General features: G+C 38.7%; 1 protein-coding gene across 4 annotated transcripts in view; it reads right to left on the bottom strand.

The window, feature by feature from the left end:
- Nucleotides 1-15,637, bottom strand: part of myo5b (myosin VB) — a 268,371-nt gene that overhangs the window by 146,458 nt on the left and 106,276 nt on the right. For all 4 annotated transcript variants that reach the window (XM_072574380.1, XM_072574399.1, XM_072574390.1 and 1 more), the window contains exons 6-7: nt 12,713-12,856; nt 8,968-9,049 (exon numbers count right to left, since the gene is read on the bottom strand). In XM_072574380.1, coding sequence (XP_072430481.1) covers nt 8,968-9,049; nt 12,713-12,856 — 226 coding nt within the window. The remainder of the gene's footprint in view (nt 1-8,967; nt 9,050-12,712; nt 12,857-15,637) is intronic.

The following is a 15,637-nucleotide window of genomic DNA, read 5'->3' as shown; positions in this document are numbered from 1 at the left end:
GAAACAGGCCATTTGGCCCAACAAGTCCACACCAACCCTCTGAAGAGTAATCCACCCAAACCCATTCTCCTTCTGACTAATGCATCTAACACTATGGACAATTTAGCATGGCCATTTCACCCGACCTGCACATCTTTGGACTGTGGGAGGAAACCAGAACACCCAAACAAAACCCACACAGACACGGGGAGAATGTGCAAACTCCACACAGACAGTCGTCCAAGGCTGGAATCGAACCTGGGGCCCTGGCGCTGAGGCAGCAGTGCTAACCATTGAGCCACTGTGCCGCTGCCTTAATCTTCTGGATCAACTTATCACGAGGAGCCTTGTCAAAGAGAGTCAGAGATCACCAAAGGAAACAGACCCTTTGATTCAACTTGTTCATGCTGACCAGATATTGCAACATAAGCTAGTCCCATTTGCCAGCACTTGGTCCATATCCCTCTAAACCCTTCCTATTCATATACCCACCCAGATGCCTTTCAAATATTGCAATTGTACCAGCCTCTACCACTTCCTCTGGCACCACCCTTTGCATGATAATAGTGCCCCCTGAGGTCTCATTTATATCTTTCCCCTGTCACCCTAAACCTATGCCATCTAGTTCTGGACTCCCCCACCCCAGGGAAAAGACCTTGTCTACTTATCCTATTGAATGCCCCAATTGTTTTTATAAACCTCTGTAAAGGTCACCACTAAGCCTCTGACACTCCAGGGAAAGCAGCCCCAGTCTATTCAACCTCTTCCCATAGCTCAAACCCTCAACCCTGGCAACATCCTTGTAAATGTTTTCTGAACCCTTTCAAGTTTCACAGCATCCTTCTGATAAGAAGGAGACCAGAATTGCATGCAATATTCAAAAATGGCCAGATCAACGTCTTGTACAGCCGCAACATGACCTCCCAACTCCTAAAGTCCTTGTAGACAACATCCTTTGCCCTACACTCAATCACCATTTTTACTTCCTCAAAAAACTCAATCAAATTTGAGAGACATCACCCCACCCCTCCCCATTAGAGCCCTGCTGACAATACCTAATAAGGGCATTATTTTACGAATGCAAATACTTTACAGTGCCCTCACTGTTACAATATAGGAGAGGTGGCAGCTGATTTACACACAGCAAGTTCCAACAAATAATGCCATAACAACCATATTATTGCTGTCAGCGATATTGGTTGAGGAAAAGACATTGGTGATGGCACCAGGTTGACTCCCCTGCTCTTCACTAAAGGAACGTCATGAAATAGTAGTTCGGGTCTCAGCTCAAACTTTCGCTCAAAAGATGGTATTTCTAGCATTGCACATTTCCCTCAGTAGTGTTCTGGAGCATCAGCTTAAACTTTCTGTTCCAACAGAACAAATAATATAATATAAATTGGAAAGCTCCCTCCTTCATGCCAAGTATTTACAATGAGACTCTTGGTCAACCTTCTCAAGGGCAACTAGGACTGTGATAAATACTGGCCAGCCAGCAATATCCACAACCCAGAAGTGTACGTAAAAAAAACCATCATGTCCTAATCTGCAATTACACCACAATTTATGCTAGTAATTTAGTAGAATGGATGTTATAAAGTATTAAGTTATTAAGTTTCTGTAATGGACTGGAAACACAGTGACAAAGAATTTCATTAAAATTTAAAAATAATAAAAATCTATTGATCATTTTGAATTAGCTGTGTTTACTGGAAATAAGAACAGGTGGCCAGTATGTGTCTCCAGGCCCACAGCAGCATGATTGACTCTAATTGACTCCAATCTCCACCACCCCCTCCCCCCCCCCCACCCTACTCCTGCCCCCACTCAACCCAGTCAAAAACCAGGCTTCCAACTTGCTAAACTGAGGAACATTCATTTCTATCCACTATAAGTGAATTGAAATGGCTGCCTCGATGACCTGATTGGGGTCTCCTTACCCAAGTTTTCTTATCCTTTTGATTCAGATTTTAGTCAATTACATTTATTCAACAAGACTCTTGAACTTTCTTGAAAATGCTGTGAGAAATCAGCAAATCATTTGAAGTGAGAGGCTGGAAATTAACATTCCGAGTGAGTAAATGAACCACGAAGTGTACTGAGGGTTTTTGAGGCTTACAATGCTCAGCAAAAAGGATTAAAACCGAATATGATTAAATTAATTATTAAACATGCTGTGATAATTAGAATATCTTCAATGTAGTTTTCATTTACAATCAGAATACAGACATCTGTCCACAGTATTTATTTGGAAAATGTCTCAGATGACAGTCTCTTGAGCCACAGATCATTTGGCTGAAATCCATAACTGTCATAAATTAGCACAAATTAGAGAGACAGGGTGACTTACGATATTGGTTGCAACCAATTTGGGCTGAAGAAAGAATGATTGATTGACTGACTAATTTTGGCCAAGCTGCAAACCACAGTCACACTGTTGAGAGAAGTACAGAAAGTGTCCCAGTAGAAGATGGACAGAAAGACTCAGGGAAAATTAAAGGGAAAACCACTGTGGCCCATTTCCATATAATCAACGGACTCCAATAAAATTATCCACTAGTTTGTATTGCTGACCGAAAATTGGTACATGGAATGGGAAATCAACAGGAACAGCAGCATGATTGACTCTTAACTGACTCCAACCTCCACCTCCACCAGCCCTAACCCTGCCCCATCCCATTCCCATTAGTTACCCCATTTTTGCATTTTACAAAACAAATCTGGACAACATTTTCTTAAGACCATTTTCCAATGAGAATAAATTATCCTCCTTTAGTTTGGCCTTGTCATTCAGTTATCAAATATCTACAAACAACCTTTGCTACCTCTTTTCAAAATGTTTTTTTGCATCCAACACTGACCACCAAGTTTAAAGTAATTCATCACCATTCCACATCAATTTTTTTTTTGAGAGAGATTCATAATGTGATATCACATGGACTTTCTTCCACTTCTCTTTTTGAGCAGCCCTTTAAAAGTTTTCACTCCTCATTTCAAAGCATCCATTTCTTCCACACAATTTGGAAAGAAAAATAAACAGACAGACATTCACCCAAACATTGTTGATCACTTCTGCACATCTTAAGGTCAAAGATGAAACATTCAAAGGCAATTAGCAATTTAATATCAGAGGAATGGGTCTTGAATTCCTTTGAAAGAAAAAAGAAAATTGATAAAAATTGATTTTTCTACATTACAAGATATTTGACAAAGATTTTCCAAAGAAATGATTTTCTACTGGGACAAATTTCAATTAGAGATAATGAAAAGTAGTTTTTAAAATGCATAGGAACCGCATGATTCATATAAATGAAATAATTAAAATGATTTGTAATCAAATTCGAGGTGGCATTCTCATTGCATCAGTGTTGAAGCAGGCAATCACTAGACATCATGGCTTGCAGTTGGTTAAAGTACAGCATTATACCAATTGGAAATAAATTTGTACATTCAATCCCTATGTACAGCATGCTACAATTATACTGACACTTGAGGTAATTTACTGACTTGCAGAGAAATGGTATCAATTTCTATTGACTTGGCTTGGTAAAAATACTCAACTAGCTTATGACAATATTTTTGATTCTTGTCTAGCATTTCTGTTCTAGCATGCGTTGCAAATTTCTAGATTTTTCTAGAATCATATTTACAGCAGCCCACTTGGTCCATCCAGTCCATGTTAGACAATTCAAATCAGTCCCATTACCCCCTTCCATTCCAAATGCTTATTTCACTTAAATGGTCATCCAATTTCCTTTTGAAATCATAAATCATTCCCCTTCCATCACTCTCATAGGACAAGCTTACAAATATTATCATCCAGAGTAAGTAGAAAAATCTTCCTCATATCCCCGCATATCTTCCCCAAAACATTAAACCTGTGTTAGCAATAGTGGTTTCCAATGCCAGAGATATGGGAGCAAGTTCTGACTGAAAGGAAGAACAAGAAATTGATGAGGAAAGAAAAAGAGAATATAAATTCAGGCGGAGAAGCATTGAGGGTGACGAAAAAAAACTTCTATTGGCATGCAAAAGGATAAAGATTCACAAGGATAAATGTACCCCCATTACAGATGGGGAAGGAGAATTTTTAATGGAGCAAAGAAAAATGGTGGAGAAATTCCTTTTCATATATCTTCATGGCGATGATTCAAAAAATCTCAGAAAAAGAGGCAACCAAGGGACTTCTAAAACTGAACTGGTGAAATAAGGCCACTGTTGGAATTGTGTGCCATTCTGGGTCTCCTTCCTATCGGAAAGATGTTGTGAAACTTGAAAAGGTTCAGAAAAGATTTACAAGGATGTTGCCAGGTTTGGAGGATTTGAGCTATGGGGAGAGGCTGAATAGGCTGGGGCTGTTTTCCCTGGAGCGTCGGAGGCTGAGGGGTGGCCTTATTCAGGTTTACAAAATTATGAGGGGCACGGATAGAATAAACAGACAAAAGTCTTTTCCCTGGGGTGGGGGAGTCCAGAACTAGAGGGCATAGGTTTAGGGTGAGAGGGGAAAGATATAAAAAGGGACCTAAGAGGCAACTTTTTCACGCAGAGGGTGGTACATGTATGGAATGAACTGCCAGAGGAAATGATGGAGGCTGGTACAATTGCAACATTTAAGAGGCATTTGGATGGGTATATGAATAGGAGGGGTTTGGAGGGTTATGGGCCGGGTGCTGGCAGGTGGGACTAGATTGGGTTGGGATATCTGGTCGGCATGGACAAGTCGGACCGAAGGGTCTGTTTCCGTGCTGTACATCTCTATGACTCTATAATAACATTTGCTGAGGTTTGATAAATCTCTTGGACCAAATAAGCTTCATCCCAGAGAGTGTTAAAAGAAGTAGTAACAGAAATAATGGCAGGTATTTATCATAATTCTAAAACGAAAGCAAAGAATTGTGGACAATGTGAATATAAAATAAAAACAAAAAAAGATGTTGGAGAAACTCAGCAGGTCTAACAACATTTATGGAGAGAGAAACAGTTTTTTTTTGAGGGTGCAGAAAAGATTTACAAGGATGTTGCTGGGATTAGTGGGTTATGAGCTAAGTGTAGAGGCTGAATAATGTGGAACTTTTCTCCCTGGAGTGTCAGAGACTGAAGAGTGACCAGAGGGCTATAAAATCACGAGGAACATAGATAGGGTAAATGGCCTCAGGCTTTTTTAATGAGGTGGGGGAGTCCAAAACTACAGGCCATAGGTTTAGTGCAACAGGGGTAAGTCTTTTTTAGAAAGGACCTGAGGGGTCACATTTTTATGCAGAAAATGGTGCGCGCAGGGAATGAGCTGTGAGAGGAAGTGGCAGAGGTGGATAAAATAACATTACTTAAAAGCCATCCGGATGGGTATATGAATAGGAGGGGTTTGCAGGGATATGGGCCAAATGCTGGAGAATAGAACAAGGTCAGATTGGAATGTCTAGTCAGTATAGATGAGTTGGTCCAAACTGTCTGATTTCATGCTATATGATTCTTTCATTCTTCTTCAAATTGTTAACTGTTTCTCTCACAAAGATGCTGCCAGACCTATGAAGTTTCTCCAACACTTCATTTTTATCTTGTATCGTTCTATAAATTCTGGAAAGGTTCCTACTGGAAGGCTTCCGACTCAAAGTTGCCAAATGTTACTCCACTATTTAAAAGGAGGTTGGTGCAGCATGTTGGCTCAATGGTTAGCACTGCTGTCTCAAAGCATCAGGGATCTGGGTTCAATTCCACCCTCTGGCAACAGTCTGTGTAGAGTTTGCACATTGTCCCTGTGTCTATGTGGGTTTCCTCCAGGTGCTCTGGTTACTTTGCACAGTCCAAAGATGTGCAAGTTAGGTGGATTAGCCATGCCAAGTTGTCCTATAGTGTCCAGGGATGTGCGTGTTCGATGAATTATCAATGGGAAATGCAGGATTATGGGGATTGGGTGGGATGCTCTTCAGAGCATCACTGCGAACTTGATGGGCTGATCCTATGAGGATGTGTGGAAAACTTCAGGCTTGATGTCTGACAGCAGTAGAAAGGAAAATATTGGAATCAGTTATAAAGAAGGAAGAAATAAACTATTAGAAAAAGATGTGCAAAATCAGGCAGAGTCAGTATGGACTTATGAAAGGGAAATCATGTTTGACAAACTCAGGAGATTTTTGGAGATGCTACTTGCAGCATAAACAAATGAAGAACAAGAGGATATGGTATATTTTGATTTTCCAGAAGGTTTCTGAATAAGGTCTCGGGGAAGTAAGTAAATAAAATTAGAGTACATGGGAAACTCCTTCGTATTTTCCTACATCATACTCATCGTCCTGATTTTTGCCTCCTCAGTTAGCCTAACTATATCTGTCTTCAAACTCTTGCATTCTTCGCAGCATACTTTCATAACTGCCTTGGTGCTTGCTGTAAATTTAGCTAACATGCCTTCACATCCTCAGCTACATCATTGATACAAATTGTAAAAGGTTTAAGTTCCACAGAGACCCCTCTGGGTCTTTGTTTGTCACACCCTACCAGACAACGATCTATTTATGGATTCATTTTTGGTTTGTGCTAATGAGCCAATCTTGCACCCATGCTAATTTATTGCATCCATCAGTTTTTTTTTTACAATATCCCTTTATTTGCTTCTTTTTTGTACGCCTTCATGGTATAGGGTTTCTTTGGCTTAGCCAGTATTTATGGCTCATTCTCATTACTCAAGAAGTCAGTAAATTGCTTATCGGAGTTTTCCCTATCACTAATAATGGTGAGTTTTGTAGGCGCTCACCACCTTTCACAACTGGTACTGGCAGAATAGCAGCACATGATCAGATCTAAGGGTTACTTAATCACTTAGCCCTGTTCATCGATGTAGTATCTGTAGCTTAGCGTGTACTCCTGTGTTGTAGTTTTAGGTTGGTATCTCATTTTTAGGGATTTTTTGTTAAGATATCCATTCGTCCATCTGAGTGTCACCAGCAAGGCCAACGTGTTGCCCACATAATTGCCCTTGACATGAATGGCTTGCTCTTTCATTTCAAAAGGCAGTTAATTGCAGTAGATCTGGAGTCATGTAGGTTGGACAAAATAAGCATAGTAGATTAAGACTCCTGTGGCACAGTGGCACTGTCCCTACCACTGGACCAAGGGGTCCATGTTAATGTCCCATTTGCTCCAAAGATGTGTAATAGAGTCTCTGAACAAGTTGATTAGAAAATGAAAAAAATATGGCAGACTTTCTTCCCTTAAAAAAAAAGGGCATTATCGAATCAGTTGTTTAAAACAACAAATCGATGACAGGTTTACGGTCATTGTTAAAACTAGACTTTTATTCCAGATAGGTTAAACTGATCTTAACTTCCATCAGGCCACTGGATTATTAGTCCAGTAACTTGACTATGATGCCACCATTTCCTAATGAATGTCACATTGTATCAGCAGCCAGTTACCCTTCAAGGAGTTTAATCCATATCAAAATCCTGAAAAATGTTACACTCCAATATAGAACAAGTATTAGACTATCCCTGTAACTATCCTGCAATCTTCTACAAAGTAACCTACATTACAAAGCACTAAAAGGGCACAAAGCTAAAGAAAAAGTGTTAATTTGTGATGTGATTATACCATATTCATTATAGTGACAGCTCCTAATTGTGTTGTGGAGATCAAATCCTTGAAATAAAGTTTCCTTCATCTTGTTGGCAAACCTTTAATTTGCAAATGTTTCACTACTTCATGAAAGCCCCTCCAAGTATTTTTTTGCATTTATCAGACACCAAGTGCATAAATTATATTAACCAATCATTGTAGAAATTGATTCCAAACATTTTTCACTCCCACTCCAGTTTGCAAATTGATACGCACTACTTAAGTAGTAACATGTTGAGTTCAAGTTTATAATCTGCTTGTCCAACTGTTTTAACAGCTTGAATGTCACCAGTGTTATTTATATACTGAAGAATGATGCAGACTGCATTATTATCAGCCACAAGAATACACAGGGCTAGAAAAGAATATTTCAGTCTAGCTGACTGGCTTCCAAGTTCAAAACAGAAAGTACAGTTTGCTCCCTATATGCTCCCTAAATTTATTTCCCTCCAAAAACTACAGAGACTATAACTTTCTCCCATTATTTAACATTTCACCAGGAGGATAATTCAAACATTAACCCCATATTATTTTTAAAACTGTGAAGCACAGAATTAAGAATTAACTCAGATTTTTAAAAAAATAACACATTATTTAACACATTATGAATACTAAAATGTATTCATTCATTTAAGAAACTCTTGTCCTCACCATTCATGGTCAAATTCAGGAGCTCATTGTATGTGTGAAGTTTATCAAATAAATGTAACAAAATAATCTTTGATACATTATGATGATAATTATGGTCAAGATAGTTAATCCAGGATTTTCATAATTTTTTGACTTTTATCCACTATAATCTTTATTAGCAGTCCTGGATTCCACATTTTATTAATTTCCTTCTTGACCTACTTTGCCATCTTTAAAGTTTATACTTAACTATGTCTGGGTCTCTGTTTTAAACAAAGCTGGTCCAGTGTCTGTAAAGTTAACATACAAAAGATTTTGCTGCTTTACCTGAAAAAATGCAGAGAAACTTGTGGATGCACTGTTGATGTTACCCCCTCAGCTAAAAACACCAAAAAGTCCAAACTGCTTCTGTTGGGACCTTGCTGCATAACAACAATGACAGCTCTTCAAATGGAATTAAAGTAGCTACAAAGCACTTGGGTAATTCCTAGGGCATGCTGACATTCTATTTAAAACTCTTGTATTTTATTCAGAATAAACACAAGAAGTAAAATTAAGCTGGTAATGCATATGAATCATCAGCAAGCAATGTATATCGCCTATGTTAACATTTTGACTTTTCTAACACCAATATGACTGTGGAAACATATCCAAAACTGTGCTTTTCTGGCAGTGAATTCATACACAAGGTGAAAGGTGAGAGTACATCTTTTTATTTCAGTATTGGAACAATTGGATGAACTAACTTACTTAGTTTCAGTTCTTTGAAATCGGGTCGATTGGCCGAGGCACACAACTGGTAGAAGATATGGTAGTTACGTTCATCTTCTGCCTAAACAAACAAAGACAAAAGGCAAAAATGTTTTTCTCTTGGTGAGATTTACTTTAACACCTTCTCTCCTTCCTATGCTCGATTCCTGCTTTACTTACTTTTCTAATCAACCTGTTAAGAGACATTGTTACACATCTCTGAAGCAGATGGCATTGGGCCTCTCAGTCCAGGGTAGGGATACCACCACTGCACCATGGCCTCTTTATAGAGGACATTGTGACTTGTTTCCAGGATGTCAACATGTAACACACAAACTAGTTTAGAAATATCCAGTTGATGCTCAAGGTAAGTTGTCCAAAGTTTGTTTGTTCTTAGGTAAAAAAGAGGCTTTTTACATCACTCCAAGGTATTGAAGCACCGGTGCACTTTAAGTAGCTTGCAGTATGTTCACCTTGCCCTTCATTAATTTATGAGTTTTTTTTACAAGTAGCCTGGTTGAATTGGAGGTTTGTTTGAACTTTAATCATTTTACAGCATTTGCCAGATTACTATCCTCTTGAAAGCAATTTTAAAAAAACAAAATAGAATATGGTTGCAGTAGATTCTATCAATTTTTTGGGATGCCAAATGTAAATAAAACTGCAGAGGTTGAAAGTAACTAAATATCAAGTGTTCTGAGTGTTCAGAATTTAAACTAGAAATGCTATTTAATTATATTAATCAAGGATACACAGTTGATGGATTTAAAACAGGGAATAATAGTTAAGTACAAATTGCCCACCAGCTAACTAATGATGAGACTTTTTTAAAACCACTCAAGGGATCTGGGCTTCACTGGTTCAGCCAGCTCCACTGCCCACTCCTAGTTGCCTTGTAGTGGAGTTAATGTTGCGAGTGAGTTCCAGGATTGTACTCCAGCTACAGCAAAGGTGATATATTTCCAAAATGAGGAAGATCACTGGAGCAGAACTGCAGGTGCCCATTCATTCAACATGGGCAACACTGGGTGGCTAACATTTATTACCGGTCCTAGTTGCCCTGGAGAAGGTCGTAGTGATCTGCTTTCTTGAACCTCTGCAGTCCATGTGCTGTAGGTAGACCAACAATGCCCTGAGGGAGGGAATTGTGATATTTTTACCCAGAGAAACTGAAGGATTGGCAATATATTTCCAAATTTCATGTATCTGCTGTGTCTCGATGGTTGTGATCATGGGTTTAAAAATGCTGCCTAAGAAGCTTTTGTGAATTCCTACAGTACCTATTGCTGGTACTATTGTACGTCAGTGGTGGAAAATATTTGTGGTTGTGGTGCCAATCAAGCAGGTCATTTTAGTTTGTTTGATGTCACTCTCCTCAAGTGTTGTTGGAGGTGCACTTATTTAGGCGGGTTGGCAGTACGCCATCACATTCCCGATTTGTGTCTTTGAGACTGACTGTGTTGGAGTACAATTCTGCTGCTGCTGATGGCCCATGAGGCCTTATGGATGACCAATATGATCAGAGTCTATCCCATTTAGCAACTCTAGCAGTGATGTCCCAGAACCGGTCATCAACAACTGCAACCAGCTTCCTGTGTCAGGTACGACTCCAACCAGAAGAGAATTTTCCCCCGAATACAACGGAATCTAGTTTTGCTAGGCAAGAGCAGCCATAGAAAGCCAATTTGAGGTCTGGGTAACTCAGCATCTACTTCTTTTTCTGGTATTGGGTCTTTCTACTTTTGTCTACATAACAACTGAGAGTAAGACCATACAGCCTTACCAGCCTATTCTATCATTCAATACAATTAGGGCTAATATTTTATCTCAACTCTACTTTTCTGCCTGCTCTTCATATGTCGATTGCCCATGATACCAAAATTCCATCTACCACAGCAATAAATATAGTCAGTGATGGACCATCAATTGCTCACTGATGTACAGAATTCCAAAGAATCACAATATTTTAAGTGAATTAATTCCTCATCTCAATCTCAAATGATAGTGCCGTCTCCCTCTGCCAAGATTTTATCTGCATGTTTCTCAATTCCCTAGTCAGAGGAAAACAACTTCTCAGTGTCTATTATGCAAAAACTCTTCAGACCCTTGTATGTTTCAAGGAATTCACATCTTACAGTTATAGGCTTTTGAGTTGGATGATCAACCATGATCACAACAAAAAGGCAGTGCAGGTTCAAAGGGCAGAATGGCCTACTCCTGCTCATTATGTTTTTATGTTCTACGTAATTTCAGAGAGCAAGGTCTAATTTATTCTGCTCATAGGATAACTCTTTGAACCTAGAAAACAATCTAGTGAAACTTCACTGTACTGCTTCCAAAGCAAGCATATCCTTCCTCCAATATGGAGGCCAAAGGTGTGGCCTCCAAATTCCAACAAATGATACGGCTGCACTTGAAAATTCCCCAATACAGATTTTGGACATGCACCAATGCTTTACCACTTTGTGGCGCCACATCATCCCACCATAGTTAGACAACTTGAAAAGAAAAGATAATTTTCTAATATCAATAGAAAGTTAATTATTCCCAACAATTCTCAATCACAAAATCACCCATTAGTCAGTAACCTTATAAATAGTACCACAGTCATTTCAGATGAATAATTAGGCTCGTTAAATTTAAATACATCAGGCAGATGATGGATACTTTACCAAAACTGTTGCTATACGAGTAAAAATCATTTCAAATGACCTAACACATGATTGGAAGTGTAATATTCTTCTTTTGCATAAGGTGGAAAAGTCAGTTTCATAATTATGGTAATCATTTCCAGTTTTCAGCAAGAGGGAAATCTTATTATCTCTATTTTGTTGGGCCGTGCACACACACTGAGCAGTGCGGCTCTAATGTTACCTTCTTCCTCAAGACATTGATGGAACAGAAAGCAGACAAATATGCTGAATAATAGTGGGCGGCACGGTGGCACAGTGGTTAGCACTGCTGCCTCACAGCGCCAGAGACCCAGGTTCAATTCCCGCCTCAGGCGACTGACTGTGTGGTGTTTGCACATTCTCCCAGTGTCTGCGTGGGTTTCCTCCGGGTGCTCCGGTTTCCTCCCACAGTCCAAAGATGTGCAGGTCAGGTGAATTGGCCATACTAAATTGCCCCTAGTGTTAGGTAAGGGGTAGATGTAGGGGAATGGGTGGGTTACGCTTCGGCGGGGCGGTGTGGACTTGTTGGGCCGAAGGGCCTGTTTCCACACTGTAAGTAATCTAATCTAATCTAATCTAATAATAAAAAAAAGACAAAAGTAGTGCGGGAACTAATTGGAGAGTGTAACTGGTAAAACTCAATGCTTAGGATAACAAATGAGTAAATGCAGATAATTTATTCATTAATTTAGGATAAATGCTCTTTTTGGAAATATGGATTACAATTCAACATTTGATATGTAAAAACATGCAAATCAAATTGACGTCATCAGACTGATACTTGTGATGATTGTAAGAGCAAAGTAATAAGTTAGAATATTTTCAACCATGCAAGCAAAACCCAACACCAAAAGGGGGCAGCCAATTGGCGTACAGCTGATCAATTACTGACCGCACAAGGTTAGGTGAAAGTCAGCATTTATTTTTGTATCTTCCTGTCTGCTTAGAATCTTTGGTGGAAAAAGTTACATTTAACAGATGTTCCACTCCATTTAATTTTACAGAGAATAACAAAGTTGATTTATTATGTGCATGACCTAATATATTTTACTGCAGACGTCATAGATACAAACCTGGAAAACCACTCTGGACTTTTCCAGCAGATAGGTTCGCATATTGGCACCAATTATATAATATTGTCGGTCAAAACCAATTTGGATGTATTTCCCAAAGCGGCTGCTGTTGTCATTCCTTGTCGTTTTCGCATTACCAATGGCCTATTTGAGAAGAAGAAACTTTGAAATTATTAAAACCTGATAATGACATATGAATCTGGATAGAAGAAGCTCAGCATTTTAGAGAATCAATAGTGTTCCTACATGTGCAGTGGAGCTGTAAGTTAATTTTTCAACAGGCAAATCCACTTGATTATCCAAATCACAATCAGGGGAACATATCATGATCACCATTTATATAATGCCTTTAAAAGTAAGAGAGCATTAAAAAGATTCTTCAGCGTAGTGCTATAAAAGTTATAAAACCACATCGGGGTAATAGGTCAAATGACTAAAATCTTGAAATGAAGTAGGTTTTAAGTTGTATTTTAATGGAGAAAAGTGAGGTATAGGGAGGGAATTCCAGAGCTTGGGCTGTAGCAACTGAAGGCATGGGCACCAGTGGTGAATAATGATTAGGAATGCAAGAGACCTGAATTAGAAAAGTGCTGATGTCTCCAAGGATGAGAGGAGATTACAGGGATAGGCAGAGGCAAGACAGAATTCAAAATAAGGATAAGAATTTTATGAATCCATGAAAATCCTTTAATATGACTGTTGCTTAGATAACTTGAAGACATCACCAATATAAAAAACAGAAATTGCTGGAGAAACATGCAGGTCTGACAAAATCTGGGGAGAGAGAAACAGAGTTGGCATTTAGAGTCCAAAAGGACTTATCTTTGGAACCAAAGTTCTGAAGAAGTGTCATTTTGGACTCAAAAGGTTTAACTGCTTCTCTCCGCACAGTTGTGGCCAGATCTGCAGAGTTCGTTCAGCACTTGTTTTATTTAGGATTTCTAGCATCCACAGAGAGTCAATTTTCAGATATACACTGAGCCCTACTTCTCCACCATCTCTCCCAACCTTGCACCGCCAAAATGTCATAAGACTGGTTACCCAATATGAACTGTGTCCAATATGAGCTGTTAGTTTAGCTGTACTTTTATCCAACTAAACACTAAAAAACACTGAAGCTATCATCTTGAGTACTCACAATGAACCCAACTAACCCTCCACCGATTGCAGGCTGACACTGGGAGTTTCCTATCTCTGATACACACTAGCCAAGTTTCTAAGCCCACAAACTCCCCAATACAAGCAGCATCTAGCTCCACCACCATAACATCAACTTTTCTCTTAAGCCAGTCAGAAACAACCCATTCCCAACTCTTAACCAATTCCTGCCTTCAGCCACTGAAATACTGAATTCTCTAATTGTATCTGGACTCAGCTAATCCAATGTTCTTCTCACTTGCATGCCAACCTCATTTTCTTTCCTGTACCAAGGCACACTCACCTATTCCCACATGTCTTCCTGGACTGCATGAAGGTTGGGACCACAAAAGCCTCCAATTTAAAATTTTCACTTGTGTTGTGTTTCAATTCTTTTATTATTTAGTCTTCCCTGTCCCTAGCCTCCAACTCCTGTGCATTCACCACTACTTACTCCTGAATTCTCCATTTAAGTGTAACTGGCATTTTGTGCATTTGACCATCCTACCACCAGCCATTTTCTCAAACTATACTGTTCTTCTTCACCTCCCTCACTTATGGTCATCCCTCTAGGCATGCTCATCATAGTTTTAGCATCTTTTTTATCCAACTATACTTCTCTTATGTACATTTTTTGTTTTAAATCACTGAAATAAAAATCAATGTAAAGGTCAAAAGCTTTAAATTAATATAACTGGTTTTTGATAGCATCCTTGGGTGTAATTTCCACCTTTTACAAATAACTCATGTCATTTGTTAAACTAGCAATTAGAAAAGCAGAATTAAGATGTGTAGATTTTTATTGCACCAATTTATTATTCAGTCTGGCTTAGCATTATTCAATCATCTTCTGTAAAGGGGAACAACTTTGAAACAGAATAGCGAATGGTATCTTTCAAAATGGAATTGCTGCCATCTAAGTGGGAATGTATGATTAACAGATTACAAACACATAACTCCTAAGCGAAGTCACTAACAGAATGAGGCAGCTCATCAAAAATAAACATAACCAATCAAGCTGCCAAATAACCATGGTTTCTTTTGGTAAATGCAGTGTTGAAGTCTTTTTGAAAGTACAGTCTGTAACTAGCATTTGACTGATTATCTCGGCTAAAAATTAAAGTAAGGTAACAAAGTAAAACAAGTTAAGCTGCCCCAGAGAACATCTGATCAGCTGAATTAGGTGAATTAGTTCAGTGCAGTTCTTGCACGGTAGCTCTAAAGATTTGAAATGTAAGTGGAGTGCAAAATTCAAGCAGAGTGTTTGGTGATGGAGGTGGTGGTGCTTTTTTACCCCTTTTTTTTTTAAAACAGATTAATATTTGGCAGCCACCTTGGAGCTGTAGAAAAAGCAATTGGTGAGTAACTGGTAATTTATTCTAGTTTAAATACAGTTAAAATTTTGACAGGCCAATTCAAGAGAGTCACTTCCAAGCCTTAAAAACTTAATCTCCCAATTTTTTAAACTAAAAATCAATCCTCAATTATCCAATCTTAAAACAAGCCAATGGCCTTCCATATCTACGCGACCTATTATAAACTCTACAGTATAAAGAGTTTATTCCAGTAACACTCCAAGAGTTCACAATAACCTTCCCTCTGACACCATTTGGTTAGTTCACTGTTCCAGAAGAATATTCTGAAGTTTTCTTTTTTAAAAATGCCTTCACAGAAGTAATCAACATTTATATGTCACTATTTTGAAATCCAAGCTCTAAAAATAGCTCAAAGTATATGAATCTCAATTTTAATCACATTTGCTATACATGAAGCACAGCAATGGCCCAT

The sequence above is a fragment of the Chiloscyllium punctatum genome, chromosome 1 (genome assembly GCF_047496795.1).
Source record: "Chiloscyllium punctatum isolate Juve2018m chromosome 1, sChiPun1.3, whole genome shotgun sequence".
NCBI classification, from domain to species: Eukaryota; Metazoa; Chordata; class Chondrichthyes; order Orectolobiformes; family Hemiscylliidae; genus Chiloscyllium; species Chiloscyllium punctatum.
This window is presented reverse-complemented; position numbering and strand designations above follow the sequence as displayed.